This window comes from Cnephaeus nilssonii, assembly GCF_951640355.1.
Source record: "Cnephaeus nilssonii genome assembly, chromosome: 9".
Lineage (NCBI taxonomy): Eukaryota > Metazoa > Chordata > Mammalia > Chiroptera > Vespertilionidae > Cnephaeus > Cnephaeus nilssonii.
In genome coordinates this window covers 90,602,336-90,628,144 of record NC_137080.1, presented here as the reverse complement: position 1 = coordinate 90,628,144, position 25,809 = coordinate 90,602,336, and the positions used below count along the sequence as shown (strand labels likewise).

At 51.6% G+C, this 25,809-nt stretch overlaps 1 protein-coding gene across 2 annotated transcripts in view; it reads left to right on the top strand.

The window, feature by feature from the left end:
- LOC307105465 (bombesin receptor-activated protein C6orf89 homolog) overlaps positions 1-8,959 on the top strand; it is a 33,536-nt gene extending 24,577 nt beyond the window's left edge. The window contains exons 4-9 of one of the 2 annotated variants that reach the window (XM_079781222.1): positions 670-824; positions 949-1,088; positions 2,272-2,401; positions 2,496-2,623; positions 5,101-5,224; positions 7,789-8,959. In XM_079781222.1, the coding sequence (XP_079637348.1) occupies positions 670-824; positions 949-1,088; positions 2,272-2,401; positions 2,496-2,623; positions 5,101-5,224; positions 7,789-7,827 (716 nt within the window). In that variant the 3' untranslated portion in view covers positions 7,828-8,959. The remainder of the gene's footprint in view (positions 1-669; positions 825-948; positions 1,089-2,271; positions 2,402-2,495; positions 2,624-5,100; positions 5,225-7,788) is intronic. The other variant, XM_079781223.1, reaches the window with a different exon arrangement.
- Positions 8,960-25,809: the final 16,850 nt, after the last annotated feature.

The window sequence follows — 25,809 nt, the reverse complement described above, 5'->3', positions numbered from 1 at the left end:
AGGCATACACCCAGAGTGCTGGAGAGGACACGCAGCGGCACTCATCACTGATGGTGGGACCCTCTCTGCCAGCCCCTCCCCCGTGTGCTGTAGACGGGTCACACGTGTGAGCCCCAGGTTAGAAAATGGTGGAGGAGCTCTGGCCGGTGGTGCTCCGTGGGTAGAGCCTTGGCCTGTGGACTAAAGGGTCCCGGGTTCGATTCCCGGTCAGGGCACATGCCTGGGTTGCAGGCTTGACCCCCAGTGTGGGGCATGCAGGAGGCAGCCCATTGATGATTCTCTCTTCATTGATCTTTCTCTCTTTCCCTTTCTCTCTGAAATAAATAAAAACATTTTTTAAAAGGTGGAGGAACTACATCTCCACCCCATGCCACTGAGTGTCTTCTTGTTCGGCTTCATTTGTTGGTTTGGCTTAGGAGATACGTGTACACGTTAAAAAAAAAATTTCCCATAAAGTGTAGAAGAGTCTGCAGAGAAAAGTACCTCTCCTTCCCGCGCTGTCTCCATAACTCCCCCCCCCCCCCCGCACTCTGCTCCTTTTTAGAGGTTGCCATTGTCAGCTTTAAAAATTCTTAGTATATTTTTCCTTCCTACTTCATTGCTGGCCTATTGGATTTACCTGCTGTGTTCTTCCTGTATCTGCCTCCTCCATCTCTCTTCCTCACTCAGATTTTGACCCCTGGTGGACAAACGACCGTGAGCAGAATGAGTCAGACCTCATCCCTGCCAACTGCACTGGTTGTGCCCAGAAATTACCCCTCAAGGTAATGCTCCTGGCAGATGCCCCAAAGGAATTTGAGAGACTCCATCCTCTGGTGATCAAGGTGAGCAAGAGGCTGATTCTCCCACTGACTGACTACCCTTTTAATGGCCAGAAACCATCAAGCTCTGTGACATTCCTGGGAAGTAATTCTGTTCTGCTTTGCTTTTGTTTTTGGCCTTGCCAAGACGGAACGGCCCCTGTTGTCGGAGGACATTCAGCATTTTCTGTGCCAGTACCCTGAGGTGACAGAAGGCTTCGAGGAAGGGTTTTTCGCCAAGTGGTGGCACTGCTTTCCTCACCGGTGGTTCCCATTTCCGTATCCGTGGTGAGTGTCAAAAGGGCGCTTGGCCTGTGTGTGTGGGAAGGGGGCAGCCCAAGTGTCAACACTGCAGATACCGTGCCAGTCAAAGAACACGCAGGAGCCCACAGTGTACAAACCAGTGATGCGAGAGAAAGGGACGAGTGAAGAGATGTGGAAGGAGGAGTGACAGCCTGGGTGGACACCAGGGCTGCCTAATAGATTCCTAGTTTATTTCTAAGCGTGTGTTTAGCATTGTGTTTCTGCAGCGTGGGTCCTGAGCGTTGAGGGCTGAAGAGAGAGCACGAAGAATGGAAGGGAGGCTGCATTCCCCGGCACGCTCTGTGCCAGGCAGCGTGCCTTGGTGCGTAGTGTCTGTTGCTCAGTGGCGATGCTCAGAATAGCTCTGGGAAGTAGGAATTGTCATTGTCACCTTTCAGATCAGAAAAGTGGCAATCAGAGAGGTTAAGTACCTTGCTTAAGGTCACCCAGTTGGGACTGAAACTCAGATCTGCCCCCTGTTCCTCCCTGTGTCCTACAGAAGACACGGTCTATTTCTTGGGGTGCTGTCTAGAAAGAAAAGGAAAGCCAGTTTCCATCTAGAACAGCGGTCGCCAACCAATGGTCTGAGGACCACGGTGGTCCCTGAGGTCCGAAAGGTTGGCAGCCGCTGATCTAGAACCCTTCCACAGGGAAGGAAAATTGCTTTCAGGCTTTCTGTTGGATAATGTCTCGGTGCTTCTGCTTTTCGTTAAATTTGCTGTTTCTTTCATGATCAGTGACTCAGTTTAACAAGCTAGTCAGGCTTCCCAGTGCATGGCGCTCCGCCTCCGGAGAAGGCTCTCGATGTTTGCTGCTTCCTCCTCCCTTGGTCTCTTCTCCCACTTGGCTTGTTAGCACTCCAGTCTCTTTTCCAAGATAGAATGAATGGATTGTTTCTTCCCTTCCTCTATATGTTGTTTTAGCTGGATTTTATAAACACCCACCCACATGGCCAAATCGTGGCTGTGGAGTTTATGTGTGTGCGTGTACATGTTACAGTTAATTGATTTGGCATGACTGTTCTTCATGGACCTAATAATTAAGATATTATCCTGATATTTTTCCTCTTTGCCCACCACCCACAGTTTTCCCACCCTGCTCAGCTCTATGTTAGTCGGAGGCTGGCTTGCCCAGTTTAATAACTTTTTTCTCTTCCAAACTTTTATAGGAGAAGACCTCTGAACAGATCACACATTTTACGTGAGCTCTTTCCTGTTTTCACCCACCTCCCATTTCCAAAAGATGCCTCCTTGAAAAAGTGCTTCTTTCTTCAACCAGAACCTATTGTGGGGAGTAAGGTAGGAAATTTTGAGAGCACTTAGATCCAGAACTTTCCTCCTTGGGGACCTGGGCCGATGACATAATCAAGGCCTTCCCTGCACATCATCTTAGGGGGCGGATTGCAGGGACACCCTCCCTGGTAGCCAGGATACCGGGCAGCCTGCTCCTTTAGGAAGACATGCTGTGGAGAGTCTGCCTCCTGCAAGTCTACCTCCCGGAAGCCACGCTTCTGCGTTCAAGTACGTAGAACCCTAAGTTAGTCTGACTTCTCTACCTCAAAGTAGAAAGCAGGCAACTATAAGAGAGCAGTTTGTAAATTCATAGTCCAGGTCACTCATTTTGTAGTTAAGGAAACTGAGCCCTAGCGAGAGTAAATGATTTGCCCAAGGACACAGCAAGTTAATAGGAGGGCTCTCCCCCACCCACGCTCCCAGGTTGGCTTTCCCCAGAAATGGAGGAGGAACCTCAGGTAGAGAACTGGAGAAGCAAAAAGCTTGGGAGCATGGAGAGGTTTGGGGACTAAATAGTGGACGGGCATGTGCCCGAGGCAGGCAGCCCAGCTTAGGGGCCGCGCCTCTCACCTCAGCCCAGGGCCAACCCGGCCCCTCACTTCCCCTCCCACTGGCCTCGGCAGAGCTGTGCTGTGTCTATGTTGACTTACTTGTCTCTGAATTGCTCTTTTGTTGAGTCTCATTCCTGAGGAAGGTTTTTGAGCCTGGATTGGTTTGAAAGAATTAAAATCATGAATTTTTACTCGGTAAAAAAATTAAATTTTCCAAACTGTGACCCCTACCAACTCTGGGTTGTGTCTTCAACCTCCTGATACTATTGGCTCCCAATTTGCTGAATCGTGTTAAAGGAATTTCAAAGCCTAGAAAAACAATCATTGTGTCTAGAAGTAAGCTCTTCTGTCTGCCAGCAGCAGGGTGGAGGTGCTGGGCTCTTCCTTGATTTTAAAGAAGTTTATCCTGTCGCTGGCTGGACTTGGGACCCTCGTATGATTTCATCTTTGTAATTAGGATATCATTCTGGGCGAGGGCCTTTATCTTTATCTTGCTTTTCCCACTTGAATCTAAAGTTAATTTCATCAGCCTGCTTAACAGGAACCCAAGGAGCCCAGCCAAAGTGGTAAATACAGAGTTACTCAGCCGCCTATCAGAGTCATCTTGTTATGGTTCTCAAGATGTTTTGGGAAGGGGAGTGGCCCAAATAGGCAAAAATCCTGAGTCTGGTTTCTTGGAGCATCTGTTCCCCACCCTGGCCCAGGCTCGAGACGGCCTTGCGACTCCACCCTGTTGTCCATGTCCCTGGGCCCTGGGCCTGGAAGCCCCATGTCCCATGTCTGCAGGAGGCTTGGGATACGGAAGTGGAGATTTGATTGCACTGGGGGGAGACGTGAGGAGCTCCAGGTCCCTGCACCCCTTCCACATTGTTGCCCACAGCGGGCCTGCTCCACCCTGGTGTCCGCTTTTTCCCATCCTGGGTGTGGAAGATCGTGGTTCTCCCCCCCCCCCCCCCCCCCCGGCTTATATGAAAAGAAATACTAGTACATCCACCTGGTGTTGGTCTTCAGGGATTTTTCAAGTGTGCAGGTGCCAGGGCTTCTGCTGGGACCAGTCAGTTGCTGGCATCTCCAGACACCAGACCTCCCTAGTCCTCCTCCTGTCACTGCAGCAACAGTTGGAATGGCTCTCGTGTAGCCATGGAATCAGTCATGGCCAGGGCCTGTGGGAGCAACAGGGAGACCAGGGTTGGGGACAAGAGAAGATGGGCCAAAATCTAAGACTCTGGAGGCCCTGCGTGGTGAAGAGGAAAGTCAGGCTTCAGGTCCCTGCTTTATGTGGGCATCTGGAGGGTTTCCCAGATGGCCAGGGCTGGGAGGGGAGGGGAGGCGAGGGGTTCTCTCTCACCTGGGTGAGCCAGATCAGCCTCTCCCTTTGTCCTACTTAGGTGGCCCAGGGTTTGCAGCTGTGCCTGGCTCCCAGCAGGGTGCATGCCATGCCTATGGGTGGCAGTAGTGCTCCCTGAGAAGTGTAGCCATTGCCTCTGCAGGTGCATAACCTGGTGGCCTGCTTGGCTTTCAAAATCAGAGGCCAATCTTACTGTCATTAGCTTTCAGTCAGTAGCATGACATATCTGCTCACCCTGGGTCTTGCCAGAAAGTGTAAACTTGAACTTGCCACTCTTTGATTCTCATCAAAACATTGGCAGTAAGAAGGAATAGTCCATTGCCCAAAGGATATATAGACATCTGTCAGTTTAAAAGTCTGGATCAAACTAGTCCCTCAGAAGACTGCATTCTTAGACCAACATGTGTTGGCCTTTGCTAGACTTTCGTGAAATTGCAGTTAGATGTTTTGCCTTTGACCTGCTTTGAAGTTGTGACTAGAAATAGTTGTAAATTATGAAGCTTGTGCCATTTCTACTATAGGGCGATTGTTGAGGTCCCACTTAATTCAGTGTGTCTATAGAAGCTATTAGAAGCGATTTTTACCCTGGTCTCAATACTGAGAGATGCCATGCTTTGGAGAAACCAGTTTGTTTTTGTCTTTTGGACGTGATTGTGAATTGTGTTATTGGTTCTGTTTTCCTTTTAGCTAAGGCTGCTAGGGAACTCAGAGCCATGTGTGTATGGATGTTTGTGTATTAATCTCGCACACCCCTGGGTTTTACTTTGTTTTCTTTTCCTTCCTTTTCTGCCCTGTGTTTCCTCCAGATGCATAGGATGCATGACCTGTTCACCCTTGGCAGCGGAGAGGCCATGCTGCAGCTCATCCCGCCCTTCCAGTGCCGGAGACACTGCCACTCCATGGCCATGCCGCTGGAGCCCGGCGATATCGGTAGGCAGGGGGCCCCAGGAGGGCAAGGTCGGCCCCAGGATCTTTTTAGTTTTTAACTCAAAAAATAGTGTAAGAATTAAATATTGCCTTCACTAAGATCAATTAAGTAGAGTCAAGAATAGCATTTTTTACTAACAGGTCAATATTTATGCTTAAATGGAACAACTAATGAGAAAACGTGGCAGAAGGGAAGGTCTTGTATATGCATGTGGAATATACGTGTCCAAGTTAGGAAGGGTTATGCAGATATCGAGAGCAGGCCTTTATTTTACAGCTGAGGGGAGTGAGACCCAGAGAGGAGAGGTGACACGCCAGGGCCTCACCGTCAGTTAAGCAAAGAAAGCCGCTAGTCTTAGTGTCTCGTTTAGCAGTCAGGTCAGGGGAGGTTCAATTCCAGATTCGAGGAAAGCCCTTGTGGTGCCATTTTGCTAATATAACAATGCAGTGCAAGCAGCATGTAAGGGCAGCAGCTGCACAGGCGTCTCACCTCCCGGGTGGGTCCCACAGGCCGGTCACAGCCTCACAGCCATGACTCACCCTCGGCTCCATGATTTCCCAACTGTGACTTGTTCTGTGCATTATATTCTAGAAGTTGGTTCCAGGGAAACAGGTTTAAATCAACTGCTGTCAGTAGCAATCAGTGAGACTGTAGAGTTTTCTTGGCAGAAGCAAATAAATCAGCAAGGATCCCGTTACCCTCCTGTCTTTCCTGCCTCACAAAGCCTAGGGGAGGCCTGGAGTCCCTGGCAGAGCCCAGCCTGGTTTCCCAGTTGATTTCTCTAATTTACCTTTTCAGAAAACCTGGGTCCCTAGAAACCTCACCGCCTTTGGAGGACGGGTGCACACTGTGAAGTGTGCCAAGTTTTAATCCAAGTTACATAGCTTTGATTTCAGTTTAGAAATAGAAAAATGAAGATGCACCAATTAACCATTGACTAATGATGGAGCGCAGCTGGCCTGGCCCCTGGGAATTCTGCAGAAAGGAAGATTCTTGTGTGGAAAGTGTTCTGGACCTCCCATAAGGCGTGACGGCTGCACAACCCGCACGCATGGCGCTGGGAGTGTGTAGTTGTGCATTCAAAGTCGTCTTACGCTCTACAAATCCTGACAGTTCAGACAACTGCAGAAACACCTTAGTTATCCAAATTCCAGGCCTCCAGCTCCCACTAGCATCTAGAATGCCAGCTATAGAATGAGGGAGAAGAAGGAATGGGTGCCTGGCAGAGATCAGAGAAGCTTTGAGCAGCAGGTCCAGTGGGCATAGTCCAGACTAGCCTGAAATCCAGGGCCTGATGCCTGCCAAGCTGTGACTGGCCGGCCACAGACCAGGCGGAACGGAGCCCTGAGGTTGGCAGTGCCCACGAAAGGCCAGCCATGTGACAGGGATGTGGAGAAGGGACAGGAGACAGAAGAGAACAAGAGGACGTGCATGCCTGGGAGAAGGCAGGGAGGACAGTGGGCACCTGAGCAGTGGCAGCAACAGACGCCTGGCTGCAGCCGCCTCAGTTACAAGTGAGGACCCAAGAGCAGGCCCTACAGTGGAGGGTTGAGGACAGGTGGCATCTTGAGCAGCTCAGGGACCCTTAGTAATGGCAGCGTGACAAGCAGCTTCTGTGCTTTTGACATGATGACATGATAAGCATTGTCCTGTGAGGGTTGAGGGGAAGGGGACAGGGGTACAGACCACCAGAAACCTGTGAGAGGGACCAGGGTGACGTAGGGGTCAGGCGCCGTGAGCCTGCACCCACCCGATTATGCAGTCACGGCGCACAGGGAGCTTTCCTGACGCCCCAGGCAGAGGCTCGGGTCTGCTCGGGGCTCTCGTTTACAGATGAGTAGGGCACATCAGCCGCTAGGAAATTTCCATCAAGAGTGTACTGACGTGGTAAAGGGTTTAAGTCACCTTTCCGCCCACTCAGATGATTCTGATGAGTGTTTCCTAAGGAGTTCTTCAGGTCACTCAGGACCGGCAGGAGCAGGCGCCCCCCGGAAAGGCCCTTGGCAAATGGGGTCCTTTGGTCAGTAGACTTCGGGAAATGCCTGTCTTGCCAATACATAGTGCACATTATGTACAAAAGGCTCCGAAAAGCCCTGGAGGAATCTAGTGTTTCTCAAACTTGGCCACAGAACCCATCTTCCTTGGACTTCTTACAGGAGGACACACTTTAGGAAATGCTGGGTTGGGTCAATCTGGATGTTCTGTAATGAGGCCATGTTGTAGATATCTCAGGAAAACCAAGTAGGGGACCCCTCCCCCTCAGCCCATCCTGTCTTCTCGCTGAAAATGATGAGGTCAGTACGCCGGAATTGGTGCCCAGCACCAGCCCATCAGAGCACCTGCCGATGTGAACCTGTGGGATTGGCGTTCAGTCCGCAGGTGAGGGCAGCAGTGGAGCTGGTTCAGAGTGGCTCCTGCTGGGTGTCAGGTTACAGAGAAGACTGGTGATACCCGGGCATATTTATGCCAGGGGGGCCTGAAAGACCTTCAGAGCGAGATGCGCCTGGCTTTGCAGGCATGCCCAGGCCCTGACGTTCACACGCTTCCGTTGCTGTTTCCCTTGCAGGCTACGCTGGTGCCGCCCACTGGAAGGTCTACATTGTAGCCAGAGGGGTCCAGCCGTTGGTCCTCTGCGATGCAACCACCCTCGCAGAACCATAGGAAACGGCTGTGCGGAGGAACGGTTTTGAGGTGAAGACCAGATTGAAAGGAGGAAATAATTTTTTTAAAAAAACCACTGAAACCACTTTCCAGGGGTTGGTTACTTGGTTCCCTGCCCTGTGCATGCCTGTGTGAGCCAGCTGAGGGCCAGCGCCCGGCGCTCCAGCTGCTGGGCCAGCACTCTGCCGGTACCTGTCTGGGAGAGACTGGGCTCCGCCAGGTCTTTTGGCCCCGCAGCCTCAAGGCCACGCTCCCAGCGAGGAACGGATGGTGCCTCCCCCACGTGCACAGCGATCCCCTCTGCTGGCCCAACCTCAGAGCCATCCTTCTGCGGCTGGGCCCGCGTGTCCGTCTTCCCGGCCACACCACCCTGTGCTGTCTTAGGAAAACATGGCTGATGAAAGAAGTCATTGCCGTTTCCCAAGCAGAACGACTCGAGAACCACTGAGAAAAGATCAAATAACCTCAAATCGCACTCAAGAAGTGAACTTTCCCAGCGTCCGTGGCTCTCGGTGTCTTGGCGATGCCAGGCTGGAGTTGACTATAATTGAAACGGTTACTCCTAAAGTCATACTTTCTCCATTTTATCTTTTGGCTCCCCCCCCCCCCCCCCCCCCCCCCGCTCCTTCCCTCTCCCGCGGCTGCCTGGCTGAGTTCTCAGCACTTAGGCTCCTGGTCCCCCTCCCTTGACAGGCCAGAGCCCTTCCTGCTGAGGCAGCACCATCGCTGTGGGCTGTGCTGCTCTTACCAGTGTCTTCAGAGGGGGGTGAGCTAGATGCTGGCCGGGTGGAGGGCGCCTCCCGGGCCTGATCTTGAGGGTCTGACTACAGGGAAGATGTTTTACAGATGTGTCAAGCTGATGTAATGTGGTTGGGGAAGGAATTCCAGACCCACAGTGTTTGCCAGCTGGGTGTGCAACTCTGTGGTCCTGTGTTACAATGATCTGTCTCTCTGTACTGGAAACAAGGTGAGGTTTTTATTTTTTGTAACAATATAAAGCTGTATCCTTTTGATTGGATAATTCACTATGCTCATTGTTTCCCTTAAGTGCTGTATTAATCAAATGATGTAAATTAGGATGGCTCTTTTCTTGTTTCCTTTGACACCTCTGGGTATCTGGTCACGTCAACACCACCGCGAAGAAAAACAAAACATACTGTGGCCCCTCGTCCTGAAAGGCAGGAAGCGAATGGACACAGGAGTGTCTGTCAGTTACGGGCCCGGCGGACAGCGGTGCGGGGTGCGGGTCCTCTGCATCCTGTGCCGCCGCACCCGCCCCAGGCCCTCTCTCTGTGTCTCAGAACCACGTGTCTGCGGGCTTGTCAAGGACAAGCTGGGTTCGCGGAGCTCAGGGTGGAGACACCGCCTCCTCCTTGGGCTTCAGCGAAACTGGGATGAGCTGTACCTGAGGGAGTTTTCTGTGAAGGAGTCGGCGCCTTGTGTTGATTAATGCAGGAAAAACAAAACTTTCCGTCCATGTGAAAGTCACGCTTGCTAAGCAGTGGTTTGAAGAGGTTTGCAATCAGAGGGGCACTAGAGCCAGCTTTGTGCAGCCTTTCGAGCCTTTGCACGTCCTTATCTGCCCACATGGGAAGGAAGCATTGGCGTAAACAAGCTCTTAAGAAGCTGCTCAGTTTCCTTAAATGAGGCCCTTCGGGCTAAGGAGAGGGAGGCTTCCTAAGTGCAAAGCAGCTGTTTTAATGGTTGAGATTTGTTTCATTTTTATGAATTACCCTGTGTTCCTTCCCATTTTACTCATGCTCTTCATACCTTAAATGTGCAGAAAATTCTCACTTCAGCTCAGAACTCTGAAAGCTAAGAAACCCTTGCCCGTGACGGTGCTCCGCGGCACCCCTGGGAAGTCTCTCAGCCCTGAGCTGGCTACAGCTCAACCTAGTGTATGGCTCTGCTAAGTGAGGATGGGTGCATATGCTACTCATTTTATTAAAATCGGTCCCGTTCAGAATTGAATGTAAATTTCAGTTAGAGGAGAAATTCTCAAGACGGTTTCTGCTCTTAATTGCTGAATACATGCAAACTAGATGCCCAGTGCACAAAATTCGTACACGGGTAGGGTCCCTAGGCCTGGCTGGCGATCAGGTTCCCCACCTCCCCACCTCCTCCTTCCCTCGCTCCCTCAGCGCTCCACCGCCAGTCGCCCACCGTGTTCCGTGCTGCCCCCTGGTGGTCAGCACATCATAGCGAGTGATCAAACTCCTGGTCGAACTCCTAAGGGGACACTTTGCATATTAGCCATATACATATACATATATATACACATACATACACACACACACTGAGTGGCCAGATTATTATGATCTCTGAATGCATAATAATCTGGCCACTCAGTGTATATCCGAGATAATAGACTAATATGCAAATTGTCCCCTCGACCAGGAGTTTGACCAGCAGGCAGGCCGGCCAACCACCCATGTCCCCTCCCCCTGGCCAGGCTGGCTGGACCCCACCCATGTACAAATTCATGCACCGGGCATCTAATACACACACACACACACACTGAGTGGCCAGATTATTATGCGTTCAGAGATCATAATAATCTGGCCACTCAGTGTAGACTAGAGGCCTAATGCATGAAATCCGTGTAAGGGCCTTGGCCCAGGCCCCCACCCACCACCGCCAGGGCCCTCTGCCACCTCTGCTGTGGCCCCCACCCACCGCCACTGTGGCCAGGGGCCTCTGCTGCCTCTGCCACAGCCCCCGACCACTGCAGCTTTGTCTGGAAGGAAGGACGTACGGAAGGATGTCCGGTCTAATTAGCATATTACGCTTTTATTATATAGACTAGAGGCCTGGTGCACTCGGGGGCGGTCCCTCAGCCCGGCGTGCGCCCTCTCGCAGTTTAGGAGCCCTTGGGGGGTGTCCGACTGACGGCTTAGGCCCGCTTCCTGCAGGAGTGGGCCTAAGCCGTCAGTCAGACATCCTTAGTGCTGTCACAGAGGTGGGTGAGGCTCCTGACACCACCGCTGTGCTCTCCAGCTGTGAGCCCAGCTTCTGGCTGAGTGGTGCTCCCCCTGTGGGAGCGCACTGACCACCAGAGGGCAGCTCCTGCATTGAGCAATTGCCCCCTGGTGGTCAGTGTGCATCATAGCAACAGGCTGTTCCACGGTTCAGTCTATTTGCATATTAGCCTTTTATTATATAGGATAATTTGCCTTCTTCTCAAGGTAAATTGAGAAGGTAGCTCTGCTAAGCCAGACCTACCACTGACCAGTCCTACAGGAATGGCTGGGAGGGCGGGGGTGCCAGCCTGCCCTTCCTGGTTCTCCGAGGCTTGTGTGAGGTGCTGCGGGCCTTCCACCTTGCTCTCAGCTCCTCCCAGGAAGCATCCAAAGGCCCCCCAGGTGACCCGGTGTGGGAAAGGGTCATCTAATGAGGAAGCAGGGTCAGGGGAGCCACCTCACCAGCTCCACCTCCACCAAATGAGAGCAGCCACAGGCTCCCAGAAGAGGGACTTGCTCGTTAAGTGTGTTGGGTGCTTACTCAGAGGTGACGTGACCTCCACACATGGGTTAGGTTCACTTTTTATAGGTCCCGGAGCGCAGACTCGGGAGGAAGGCGCTCCGACACCAGATGGCCTGAGGTCAAGTACTGAACAGACTGCACCTCTCCTTCCCCTACTCCCTTTTCCTCTTGGGGAAGGGAGAGAGTCAGCGAACAACGGTTTATGAAAACAGTATCTACCTGTCCAAACAGCCTATTAAATAGGCAGACTTGGGCTCATTTTTAAGAAAGGAGCCAGTAACATTGGTGTAGTCCATGGTCTCTCTTAATCTTGTCTCAGTCCGGTAAAGTACGTATTAGATCCTCATTTTACAGGTAAAGAACCCGGGGCTTAGTTACATGCTGCTGGGTGGGCAGTGGGCTCCACAGCATCTTCTCCCTCCTCAGCGCAGCGCGGTGCCGGGAGGAAGCCAGGCTGGACCCCTGTGAACCCCCACGGGGGAGGAGGGCTCGGGTCGGGGTCCACCAGCCGGAGGGGGACTCTTCGGCATTTGTTTTTAAAACTGTTCGGACCGAAATGGAGGAGAGAATCTAACCAGATGACTTTTATAAAAAAGTCTTTAACTTTCCCTCCCCATTTAAAAACTCAGAGTGTCCAGCCGTTTTCCGTCACTCCTCACTTCCAGATGTGTGACCAGAAGAGGGACTCTGCCCAATTCCAGTTGTGGGTCCCCTTGGAGCTTACATCACTTGTTTTTCAGTTCTGTTTCCCATTCCTTTCTCCCCAAATCCAGCATCGGCCAGTGTAGGAGCAGCTGTCTTAACAAAACCTCGGTCCTTAGCTGCAGGTGCTGGCCTGTCCTTTCACTGTCGCCTGGATGACTTGGCTCACTCACCGGGGGCTTCCACGGTGAGCGCTGAACACCCAGAGCGGAGGTTCGCTCTCCTCTGTTCCTTGCCAGCAGGAGAGCCAAGCGTCGGGGAGGGGAAGCGGCGTGCCTGGTTGCATGGACAGAGGCCATCTTGTCTACCTCTGTGAACCCGTCAGGGAACAGAGGGGTCTTCGGGCGTTTGAGTTCTGACCACGGAGGAGGAATTCTCCTGAGTTTCGTGGCGCCCCGTCACCCACTAATCCATGACGGAGGGCGGGCGGAGATGGGCTCTGCCGAAGTGAGAGGTGAGGTCCTTTCCGCGTGGGCCCAGCGCATCTGTGTACAGAGTGGACGTGCGTCAGGCCCAGGCGGCTGGGAAGGCCACATGCTAGGGAGGGTGCCCCGTAGCACTTGGAAAATGGGAGGCTCTGGGAATGTGCTGTGTCACCGTAGGCATGCGAATTCCTGGCCGCCTCACCCCCTGCACCCCCCGCCCCCTATCAGCAGCGTCTCCCACAAAAGCATCTCAGACAAGACAGGTGCTCCCCCCTCGCCCCATATGCAACCCCACCCCACCCCACCCCCGGCACAGCGTGACTTTAAGTGCTGGCCTTGGTGGGAAGCCTCCAGCCGCTGTCCGCTGCCAGGCCCCCAGCCTCTGGTTTCCCTGCCGCATAATTTAAGCATTAGAGCTCAATGCATCTGTCATCGTCCTTTCTCTGGAGACGCGGGGAGTCCAGACCTTTAGGAGGGTGGAGAGAAGAAACGTTACACAAGTCCGGGCCGAGGCCTGGCCTGCCGGACACGGTGGGGCTGGCGGGGACTGCTCCCCGCGCCCGTGCTGCAGGCGTCCATCCGGGAGGAGCCCACTGCATGCCCGGCGAGAAGAGGGAAAGCGGTTTAGTTTTCCATTTCAAACAGAAATTGGGGAGTGGGGATCATCTACTTATTTTACCTCATCCCCCCTCACCACTCGGGGTAGATGAGGCCACCCTGTGAAGCCACCGTAACTCACACTCAGCAGTGTCCCAGCCCTCAAACTCCAGCGACCTCTTCAGAACCAATCCATCCATTTGGCTATGAGAATGGAGGACAGGATCTGACACAGGGCATTCCCAGGGGGGACCCCCAGTCTCACCTCAGGCAACTTTCCCTCCCAACTTCTTTCTGTGGTTCCGCCCTCAGAAAACGCTCCCTCCTGCAGGAAGGCCAGTAACAGGCCTGGGGCGGGGAGACTGGGGGGCAGAGGTAAGCCTGAGCTCCGCTCAGCCTCCTCCTGCCGTCCTCACACCATCACCTCACCATGTCACACGTCATCACCGACAGAAGCCGGCAGAGCCAGGACGGCAGGCCTGGGAGCAGACGAGCGCGGGCACCTGCCCCAACCACTCGTGCTCAGAGCGGTCTAAGCTGTTCCTCTGCTCAGTACAGAATGTCGACTGTAACTTAATGTACTGCGAGCTCGGAAGACTTCCACCATGTGGAGAATGTATGTAACAAAAGTGTTCACTTCTTGCAATTAAAAGTGTGTATGTGGGTTGATAATTTTCCTGTGCTTGTTGTCATTCTTTAACTTTCAGTTTGCTCTTTTCCCATAACTCAGGAGACTTCCAGCCGTAGCCTACTCCTGAGGCAGGCCTCGGGGCTGCTCTGTGGGCCCCGGCCCCCGGCCCACCTGGCCTGGGTCCCCTGATGTTCTCACCCAGCTTGTACTCACTCGTATTCACAGGCCCCTTTTTTATCCCTATTCCAGGCCTTTGTCCACCAGGCCTGGCGATCTGCTGTTCCCAGGAATCCTCAGGCCTGCAATACCTTCCCATGTCCCTCCCTGCACTTTGCCCAGAACTCACAGGAGCCCCGGGTGCCTTTTTCCTTCTCACCTGCTGGCTGCACGCATCCCAGGTCCCTCACGTGTTGCCTCCCTGGACGTGCTGGGCCCTCGCAGGAGGACAGCCAGGCCCCTGGATGGTTCACCCAGCTCCCAGCAGATTAGGGCCACTCTCAACACTCAGGGAAGATTGATTAAGTCATCTTTGTGTGTGCATGCTCTTTAGTAGTTTTCTACATAGTTTTACATAAATGCATGAATATAACCACTTCTTATATAGTGTTTAGTGTCCTGCTTTATGTTCTTCCCTTACTTGCTGGACCTTTCTCCCCCAAGTCTCCCCCTCCCCTGGTCAGTAAATGTCATGTCTGCACTGCCATGCTCTGCCTGTATCTTCCAGGCCCTCGTAATCATACATCATCAGGCATTTGTCATGGCTTTACCAAAATGGGATCATATTACAGGCACTTGATGTTTCGTGCTTTTTTTTTTTTTTTTTTTTTTTTTGGTTAATCCTCACCCGAGGATATTTTTCCATTGATTTTTCGAGAGAGTGGAAGGGAGGGGGAGAGACAGAAACATGGATGTGAGAAAGACACATTGATTGGTTGCCTCCCCCATGCACCCCAATTGGGCCGGTTGACCTGAATCAAACCAGGGCCCCTTCAGTCTGGGGCCGACACTCAATCCACTGAGCAAACCGGCTAGGGCGCTTACTGCTTTTCTTACAGAGTTCTCTTCAAGCCAGGGGGCATAGCTCTTATCCGTTCATCTTAATGACTGATATTACATGGTGTGGCTATACCATTATTTATTCAACTGTTATTGATAAATCACACCCTGTTAAATGATTGTTTGGATTATAAGTCAAGAAATCTGGACTTAATTTTAAAAATACTTGTCCATGTAAAAGCGGCCAAGTCACCTGCTTCAGCCCCCACCTTCCTCAGCCCCTATAGCACTTGACATTGACTGTGGAAAACCTCTCCTCTCGTGGCTTCTGAGACTCACTGCTCCTTCCTGAGCCTCCCTTTTCCGCTTCTGCCTCCCTTGTAGGACCCCTGGTCGCCCTCGGGCCTCCTCTTCTCTCTCTGGGAGTCTTCCCTCTGAGCTTTACCTCCCACCCATGGCAAGCCACCCAGCCTGCGTGCCTGGCCCACACTCCTCGCCTGAAACCTCGTCCTGCAGCTGCAGGTGCCAGGAGCCCGTGTCCCCCGTCCTCTCCTAAAGCACCTCTAACTCACGGTCCAACAGCCTCGGGGCTCCTGTCTCGGCTCGGCCTCTGCTTCTGATCTGGACCGAGCTCTGGAGAATCCCTGTTGCCGCTCCAGTCCCACCACTGCCGTCCCAGTTGGAACCTCGCTGCTTCACTCCTGGACGGCCAGTGGCTGCACCTCCCACCAGCCCACTTCACGCCCCCGTAGCTGCCAGTGACCTTCCTACAGCAGCCACCCCGCCCCTGCTCGCAGGAGGAGAAGCCTGGCGGCCCTCCAGCCTCACTCCACTCCCTTCCTTTGCTTCCTCCCTCACCTGCTGTGCCCCACCTCTGCTGGAATTCCTGGGGACAGCCCGGCTGGTCTTCCTTTGTTTTCTTTTTAAGAAAACCTTCCTTGACTGGTTTGGCTCAGTGGATAGAGCGTCAGCCTGTGGACTGAAGGGTCCCAGGTTCCATTCCGGTCAAGGGCATGTACCTTGGTTGCGGGCACATCCCCAGTGGGAGGTGTGCAGGAGGCAGCTGATCGGTGTTTCTCTCTCATCGATGTTTCTAACTCTCTATTCCTCTCCCTTCCTCTCTGTAAAAAATCAATAAAATATATTTAAAAAGAAAACCTTACTTTTTAAAGCAGTATTAGGTTCACAACAAAATTAAGCAGAAAGCACCAAGTTCCCATATTCCCCGATGCACACAACTCCCCCCTATTGCTGCCTGCACCGAGGGGCACCCTTGCTACCACTGATGAACCTAGATCGATACCTCCGAGTCCACAGTGTGCATTAGGTCCACTCTCGGTGCCCATTCTGTGGGTCCAGACAAACGTAGATGGGCATGCGTCCGCCTCTAGAGTAACAGATGGGAACTTCACTGCCCTGAGAGTCCTCTGGGCTCTGCCTATCCACCCTCCCTCCCGCCAACCCCTGGCCACCGCTGATTTTTTTTTTCCTAGTTTCTCCATGATTTTGTCTTTTCCAGAAGGTCATATGGTTGCTAGGTAGGCTTTTCAGGTTAGCTTTTTCACTTAGTGGCACATATTTAAGGTTCCTTCGTGTCTTTTCATGGCTTGATAGCGCATTTCTTTTTAGCACTGAATGGTAGTCCATTGTCTGGATGTACCACAGTTTGTTTATCCATTCACCTACTGAAGGCATCTTGGTGTTTCTAATTTTTGGCAATTATGAATAAAGCTTCTGCAAACATCCATGTGAAGTTTCTTGTGTGGATATTGTTTTCCACTCCTTTGGGTAAGTACCCAAATACGTGTGATTACTGGAGTGTATGGCAAGAATATGTTTAGTTTCGTAAGAAATCATCAAACCCTCCCAATGGCTGCCCCACTTGGCATTTCATCAGGAATGAATGTGAGCTCCTGTCGCTCCATGCCCGCCCCAGCATTTGGTATGGTCCGTGTTCTTGGTTTGGGCCACTCTGATAGGTGTGTATCCCGTTGTTTTCACCTGCAGTGGGTTCCCTATGACATATGATGTTGAACATCCTTTCCTATGCCTACTTGCCACCTGTGTATCCTCAGTGAGGTGTCAGATCTCTGGCCCATTTTGTAATTAGGTTGTTTGTTTTCTTATTGTTGAGTTTTAAGAGTTCTTTGTATATTTTGGATACCAGTCCTTTCTCGGATGTATATGGTAAATGTTTCTCCCAGTTGGTGGCTTGTCTTTGTAGTACATACAGAAGTTTAAACTTTTACCAACTGCTGGTTATTCGAGGTCCTTTGCCTCTCCATATAAACTTTAGAATGTTTGTCTCTATTCACAAAATAACTTGCTGGATTTTTATTGGGATTGGCTAAATCTATAGATCAAGTTGCATTCAGGTTGTTTTTAATTAGAAATTATAATTCCTATCCCATGATAATATTTGGGGACTTTAATATGTCCTTTTTGCTCAGTTTGATTTCCAGTTGACTAGTGCACATTCCTCCACATGGCATGTGTCCTTTACTCTTTCTTTTTTCTTTTTTAACTAGAGGCCCAGTGCATGAAATTCGTGCATGGGTAGGGTCCGTAGGCCTGGCTGGCAATCAGGGCCGATTGGGGCCTTCCGGTTGCCAGCCAGGGCTTCCCTTCCCCAGCTGCCAGCTGCTGGCCAGGGCCTTCCTTCGTTCTGCACAGTCCCCTGGTGGTCAGCACATGTCATAGTGAGCGATTGAACTCCCGGTCTCCTGGTCGAACTCCCAAGGGGACACTTTGCATATTAGCCTGTTATATATAGAAATAGTTTACTGGTTTTTAGAGAGAAAGGAAAGGAGAGGGAGAGAAGGAGAGAAACACTGATGTGAGAGCACAACATTGATTGGCTGCCTCCTATACGGTCCCCTGCTGGGATCAAGCCCACCACTCAGGCATGTGCCCTTAACAGGGAATTGAACCAGCAACGTTTGGTGCATGGGACGACACCCAACCAACTGAGCCACACGGGCCAGGGCTACTCTTTCTTAATAAATCAAACTGACAAGGCCCTAGATAACACGTTGAAGACAGATGCTTCACTAATCTTTCTTTTTTCAGAATAATGACTTATTTTGTAAAAATGATACATTCTTCTTATAAGAATTGAGGATAGTTTGGGTGATCTTATGAAAACCTCCACTAAGAAATAACTACTAACATTAGGTGAACAGCATTTTAGGCATCTCTAGGATCTTTCTAACTAGAAGGCTAGATAGAACTGATTTTATTAAAATGGGACTAGTCATGCTGTTTTAAAGAATAAAAGTACTAAATTAATTTTACATGAATCTAACAGAAGAAAAATAATAGTATTAGTTCCTAAAAGATCTCTCTGAAGTTAAGATTTTGAGAAACATTGAAACTAGACTTCTTCTTCTTTTTTTTTTTTAAATATATTTTATTGATTTTTTACAGAGAGAAAGGGAGAGGGATAGAGAGTTAGAAACATCGATGAGAGAGAAACACCGATCAGCTGCCTCCTGCACACCTCCTACTGGGGATGTGCCCGCAACCAAGGTACATGCCCTTGACCGGAATCGAACCTGGGACCTTTCAGTTCGTAGGCCAACGCTCTATCCACTGAGCCAAACCAGTTTTGGCTAGACTTCTTCTTAATAAGGTTTCCTTTTCATTTTTTAATTTATTGACTGATTGTTTTGAGAGGGGGGGAAGGGAGAGAGAGAGAAACATTGATTTGTTGTTCCACTTATCGATGCATTTATTGGTTGATTCTTGTATGTGCTCTGACCAGGGATAGAACCCACAACCTTGGTGTATCGGGACAATGCTCTAACCAACTGAGCTCCCTGGCCAGAGCTAGGTTTCCTTTTTAGATGCCATGGTTCAAGGCTCTGAAGATGAGGAAATCGTGTGCTCTTTCTCCCACCTTATCTCTTCCTCTACTTCCCAATTTGTATTAATTATGCCTATATTGATTTTGTTAATGTCTGTGCCTTTTCTTCTCTGAAACCATAATTCTCATGGTTATTTAGCCTTCATTTTATATTTAAACTGACTTGTGACTCACCACCCCTAATGTTACCATCCCTTCTTCATTCCTGAGTTGTTTTTGAACTCTTGGTGGCTGAGTTGCATCACTGAGTTTTTCCAGGATGGGTCGTGAATGCTGCCTTCTCCGTGTGCGGATGTCCTGTGCGTGCAGCTTGGCTGAGTAGAACACGCTGCTTGCATCACACTCGGTTTGGCTCGGGACTTTAGAGACATTTCTCCATTGTCATTTGGCAACATTGACTGTTGGTGGGGACAAGACAGGCCAGCCTGACATCCCCTTTAAAATGAAGGTGATTTGTGCTCTCTTTTTTTCTTTCTTCTTAAAAAAAATAATCTATATGCCTGAAGAATTTTCTTTCTTGTTCTTTATCAGTTTCTCCTGGAACAAGATGTGGCTTAAAAAAAAAACAAAAAACAAAAAAACCCTCAACCAAGAGTATGTTTGTTTGTTTGTTTGTTTGTTTGTTTTAAATATATTTTTATTGATTTCAGAGAGGAAGGGAGGAGATAGAAATGTCAGTTGCCTCCTGCACGCCCTCTCCTGGGGATTGAGCCTGCAACCCAGGCGTGTGTCCTTGACCAGAATCGAACCCGGGACCCTTCAGTCTGCAGGCTGACGCTCTATCCACTGAGCAAAACCAGTTAGGGCTGTTGGTTTGTTTTTTAAGAGAGAGAGGAAGGGAGAGAGAAAGAGGGAGAAACATACATCGGTTGCCTCCTGTACACGCCCTGACCAGGGATAGAACTTGCAACCTAGGTATGTGCCCTGACTGGGATTCAAACCCACAACCTTTTGGTGCACAGGATGACACTCCAACCCAGCCATCTGGCCAGGGCACAAGTTATGCCCTTTTGAGTTGCAATTCCATTCTTTTTCTATTTTTTTAATCCTCACTCAAGGATATATATATATATATATATATATATATATATATATGTGTATATATATATATATATATATATATATATATATATGTATGTATATATATATTTAGAGAGAGTGGAAGGAAGGGACAGAGGGGAAGAGAGAGAAAGAAACATTTATGTGAGAAAAACATTGATTGCTCACCTCCTGCATGGCCCCAACTGGGGCCGTAAATGGAACCTGCAACCCAGCTATGTGCCCTTGACTGGGAATCGAACCTGGGACCTTTCAGTCTGCAGGCGGACGCTCTTCCACTGAGACAAACCAGTTAGGGCTTGTGTTGCTTTTTGAATACTTTCTTTTTTCTCCTTTTGTTGAGTTCTGTTTCAGATTTTTTATTTCTTTTATTGTTTTGATCTTTTATGACTTTTGCCTTCTCTTTAATACTTGCCTTTTATTTCATTTACCATGATTATCTGAAAGGTTTCCTCTGTTCATTTACTTTTCAGCCATATTTCTTGTTTCTTGTTTCTGATGTGTTAGCTGTGTAAGGATCCCTCAGTTTGTTCCCTTTTTATCTCTCTGTCATTTCATCTTTGCTTACTTTTTTGAATTCATGTCGTTAAATTTTTCTGTAGTTCAAAATGCTACAGGGAATTTTTCTGTTCCTTGGATTAGATTTTCTTTTATACCTGGGTTTTCATTAATCACACGCATGCTCCTTTCTTTATTGTCTTTCTCACGTTCGTGTAGCTCTCACACCACTTCATTTCAATGTCTCGGGCTTAATGTGACATCTCTGGTCAGACCTTTTGTTTGCTTCTGAATAATGTGGGTATATTCTCAATTCTAACAGTATCTGTACCCACCACTAGGATTTAACAAATGTTAACATTTTTCCAAATTAACAAAGTATTGATTTATGAAACCCATTTAGTACAGGCATGCCTCGGAGATATTGCGGGTCTGGTTCCAGACCTCTGAAATAAAGTGAGTGTTGGCCGGGCCGACGTGGCTCAGTGGTTGAACATTGACCTATGAACCAGGAGGTCACAGTTCAATTCCTGGTCAGGGCACATGCCCAGGTTGCCGGCTTGATCCCCAATGTGGGGCATGCAGGAGACGGCCGATCAATGATTCTCTCTCATCATTGATGACTCTTATCTCTCCCTTCCTCTCTGAAATCAATAAAAACATATTTAAAAAATAAATAAGTGAAGCGAGTGTCGCACACAATAAAGCGAATGGCAATGTTTTTGTTGGTGGAGGGTCTTGCCTTGCGTTGGTGAAGCTCAGCGGGATGAAAGGCCTGCGTCCTTCCACCGAGGCCATTGCTCTCTCACACCTGAGGCCTCCCTCAGCTGAGGCTCCTTCCCTTCCCGCCCAGGGCCGGGCGGGCAGTGGGAGGGTGCGATAACCCGGGCTCAGGGCCGCTGGGCATGAGAAGTTAGGAAAGACAGGCAGAGACGTGCACAGAAAGGACGGTCCCGCGTCACTTGCATTAGCAAATGTCCTGAGCGGGAGATGAGTAAGTAGGAGGCTGTGCGGTGTATTTGTGCAGTCGAATATTGCTCAGCAGGGCAATGAGCGGTGGGGATCCAGGGGCCTCCGTGTAAGAAATCCTAGAAAGAAGGCACGCAGGGAGGGAGGCGGGAAGGAAAAGCCAGTGTTAGAGGCATCAAGCTCGTGCTGTCCAGTGCAGTAACCTCTAGCCGCACGCGGCGATTTAAACGCTAATTAAAATAGAAAGCGCGATGCCTCAGTCGCACTCGCCACATTCAAGGCTGGATAACGGGTGCGGCTGGCGGCTGCCCGCTGGGCGGCACCGAGGAGCACCGCCACCATCGCCGGGGCCTCCGGCCGCTGGGGTTTTGAGACAGACGGGAGATGACAGATGGATACAGGGTAGCGAGAGTAGATGGACACCATGCAGATGTCAGACAGACAGACAGACAGACAGACAGACAGACAGACAGACAGACGGCGGTGTGTCGGGGACGCAGGAGTCCGGGATCAGAGAGGGGCCCGGGGCTGCCATGCTCTATCCCCGATGGCGCCCGCGTGCTGCTCGTCCTGTTACCGGCGCTGCCGTTCTCCGCGGGAAGAGTCGGTCAGGACCCGCGCAGAGAAGACGGGCTGGGATGAGGGACCCTGAGGTGGGGACAGGAGACCAGACGGCTTGGCTCTCCTGCTGGGAGACACGCGTCCGTCCTTGTGCCCACGCAGCCCACGTGCGCCACTCAGCTGCTCCCTTGTCGCCGTCACCATCCTACATCCTCACGGACACTCTTCGCTGGCCTCACTGCCATGGCGACCTGGCCGTCACCAGCTAGGGAGGGGCCGGCCCAAACCTGCACAGGCTGGTCTCCGCTGGCACACACACCTCTTGGGTGTCCCTCTCGCTTGCCCCGCCACGGCCCCCACATTCTGCCCCCACGGCCCTTCCCACAGGCCCCCCGACAGCAGCTCCCTAACCAAGCCTGGCCCCACACTCCTGACGAGGGCCTGTGTCTCTGGGCACCCCAGCCCGGACCGGGCCGCCGTGCTCTGCAGGAATCTGTCTGCACCAGGGAGCCAGCGGCCGGGGAGGTCTGGGCCTGGCGCCCAGCCCGCCGAGGCCAAGGCTCCTGGCCGCAGCTCTGGGCTGTGGCTGAGTTTGGCACTCAGAGGCAGAGGGAGCCCTGGTTATAATTTGGGGCTTGCAGAGTGGCCAGGCCCTTCTCTCTGGGGCAATGCATTGTGGTCCCCCTGCCCGTGGGGCGGATGCCCTCTCCACAGAGCCCCTCAGCCAATCGCGGAGCCATGACCCCAGACCAGGAGCTGAGGGGTCCCGTCAGCCGCCGAGGCCCGGACCCTGCCCCTCTCCTCCTGGGCGGAGCAGCTGCCGCCCGTGTCCGGCGCTTTACCCATTAATGGCTTTCGTTCGTTTTACAGACTCGCCCAGCCATTCTCTGAGGCAGAGGGTATTACCCCATTTTACATATGAACACAGTGAGGGTTGAGGGGCGAGGCTCTGTTCAGCGAGCGAGTGACAGGATTAGAGTCTGCCTGGGGCGCACCTGCCGCCTCCTCGGAGCTCTGACCTGCCTCCTCTCCCTTCCTCTGGCTCTCCTCCGGCCTCTGTCCTCTGTCTCATCCTCCAGCCTCTCCCTGCACCTCCATCTGGGTGCCCCCACCTCTGTTCTCTCCCCTTGCTCCCTCTCCCCCCACCCCCAGAAGCACAAAGGTGGGCTTGGGGTGCAGCTCTGTGGCTTCCGGCTGAGTGAGTTCTGTGCCCCCAGAAAGGCAGGCTGCCCGAGCTCAGGAGCCCGTGCCCCGTCCAGCGGCTCCCTTCCCCCCCACCACCCTCGGGGAGACTGTGTGAAGAGCGTCCTAGAAACCGCTCCAGGGAGAAAGAACTCGGAAGGGCTCCCAGACTTTCCAGGACTAGGTGTCACTTTAGTTCCAGGCAGGAGCGAGGAAGCAGGGCCGGGTGGTAGGGCGACAGGGTAAAGGGAGGCAAAGGCAGGGGACACCTCCCCACGCAGGACGGTGTGAGGCACGTGGGGAAGGAGCGATGCCTCCAGTGCCCGCGGCCCCTCGCACACGCACACGCCGCCTGCTGACAGCAATGCCTGGCCGAGGGGGCCGGTCCCAGGTGGCGCCCCTCTCATTCTCCCCAACAGCGGGGGAGTAGCGGCCGGGGAGGGGCAGGCCTGCGCTCCAGGAGGAACCTGCCCGAAACCCGGGTCTGAAAACCAGGAGGGCGCCTGCCGGTGAGGGCGGTGAGGGCGCGCCGGGCCGGAAGGGGCTCCGGCAGGGCATGGGCCGCGGGGCGCGGGCAGGAGGCCTGGCGCGTTCTTCTCCATCGCCCGGCAGAACCGCCGTCCTCAGCACCGGGCCTGGTTCCGGTGCCCGCGGAGGCCCGGGTCCGGCCTGGGAAAGGATCTGGCAGGTCCTTACTGCCGCCGCCCAGGTTTGGGGCTCACTGTGGTGGAACTGAAGACCCCGCCATTGTCACACCCTCCGGGGCTGGGACTGCGAAAGCCAAGCTTCCAGGGGTTTGGACTCTGGTTCCCACGAGAACGGAATGTGGCCACCAGCGACCGGCCTGCCCACACGCGTCCTAACAGAGGACAAGCTGAGCCCCCGGAGGGCGCGGGCGAAGGAGAACAGCCTCATCTCGGACAACGCCGCGTCTCTGACCAAGCGTGACCCGCTGTCTGACCGGGGCCGGCTGCGAGAATGACAGCACGGGACGCCCGGGAACACTCGGGAACCATGGAAAGTGGTGGCTATAAAGATACAGAGCGAGTTGGAGAAATTACTTATGACAAATGGTCAGAGAAAAAAGCCAGAACCAACATCTCCAGGCACTACTGTTCCATTCAGGACAGAAAGAGAGGAGACGAGGACAGTTTTATTTTTGTAAGGAGCGGTTTGTTTCTGTAAGTCGTCCATTACAAACCAATAGTTTTGTAAAATACCGTAAAAATAAAAGACAAGCATATATCCAACAAAGGACTATTATGCAAAATATCTTAAAAACTCAAAACTCAATAGTAAAAAAAAAAAAAACAACCCACAACAGCTCGGTCTGCACATCGACCCAGGAACGAAGAGGTCGCGGGTTCGATTCCCAGTCAGGGCACATGCCCGGGTTGTGGGCTCGATCCCCAGTGGGGGGCGTGCAGGAGGCAGCCAATCGATGATGTTCCTCTCCCATTGATGGTTCTATCTCTCTATCCCTCTCCCTTCCTCTCTCTGTCTCTAAAATAAAAAAATCAATAACAACATATTTTTAAAAAACAACAAAGCAATCCAGTGAGAAATGGATGAGTCATGAGCAGACACTTCACCACAGAGGATGGCAAGTAAGCGGATGAAAAGATGTTCCTTGTCCTATTCCCTGGGGAATGTGACTTAGGCCACAGGGAGCGCTCACGCACACCTATGGCAATGGCTGTGCCAGTTTCCGAGGGCGCCTCCCAGCTCCCCACAAACTGAGTGGCTTCAACATCATTCTCCCCAGTTCTGGGCCCGAAGTCTGAAATCCGGGTGTTGGCAGGCCACGCCCCCTGAGGCTCCAGGGGAGAATCCTTCCTGCCTCTTCCAGCTCCTGGAGCTGCTTGCGATCCGGTGAATCTCGGCTTGTAGCTGCTCCGCTGTCCCCCGCCTTCTTCCTGTGTCTGGGCCTTCTTCTTCTTCTTCTTCTTCTTCTTCTTCTTCTTCTTCTTCTTCTTCTTCTTCTTCTTCTTCTTCTTCTTTTAATATATTTTATTGATTTTTTTACCGAGAGGAAAAGACAGGAATAGAGAGAAACATCGATCAGCTGCCTCCTACACACCTCCTACTGGGGATGTGCCCGCAACCAAGGTACATGCCCTTGACCGGAATCGAACCTGGGACCTTTCAGTCCGCAGGCCGACGCTCTATCCACTGAGCCAAACCGGTTAGGGCATCACAGGGCCTTCTTTTTTTTTTTTTTTATTTATTAAGGTATCACATATTTGTCCTCATCCCCCCATTCCCATCCCACACCCCTCCCCACGGATGCCCCAACCCCCTGTTGAACTTAATCATTGGTTAGGCTCATATGCATGCACAGGGCCTTCTTATACGGACACCAGTCATTGGATTTAAGGCCCGCCTTAAACCCTGTGTGACTTAACTTGATCGTATCTGTAAAGACCCTTTTTCCAAGTAGGATCACATTCATGGGTCCTGAGGGTTAGAATTAAACATATCTTTACGGGGGACATAATTCAACCCACAGCGATGGCTAAAATAAAAACTAGGGCTAAGCACAAGTGCTGACAAGGGTGTGAAGGAGCTAGATCCTCCTCTATGGCAGCTGGGAAGCTGTCTGCAGTTTACCAGGGGGCCCCGCATCAAATTCTCAGCGTTTGTCTCAGAGGAAGAAAAACTCGTGTTCACACAAAAATCCATACACAACGTTCACAGCAGCTCTATCATCACAACACAAACTGGAAACAACCAAATGTCTTTCAACAGGTGAGTGTTAAACAAGCTGTGGTACACGTCTATACCATGGAGTGCTATTCGGCCACATAAGCGAGTGAGGTATTGATACACGCAGTGACCTGGGTGGATCCAAGGGCGTTCATGCTTAGTGAGGAAGCCAGTCTCCAAAGGGGGCATGCTCTGTGCTTCCATTCATCTACTGTAACAATCTTTTCTTTCTTGTAAATCTTCACCTGAGAA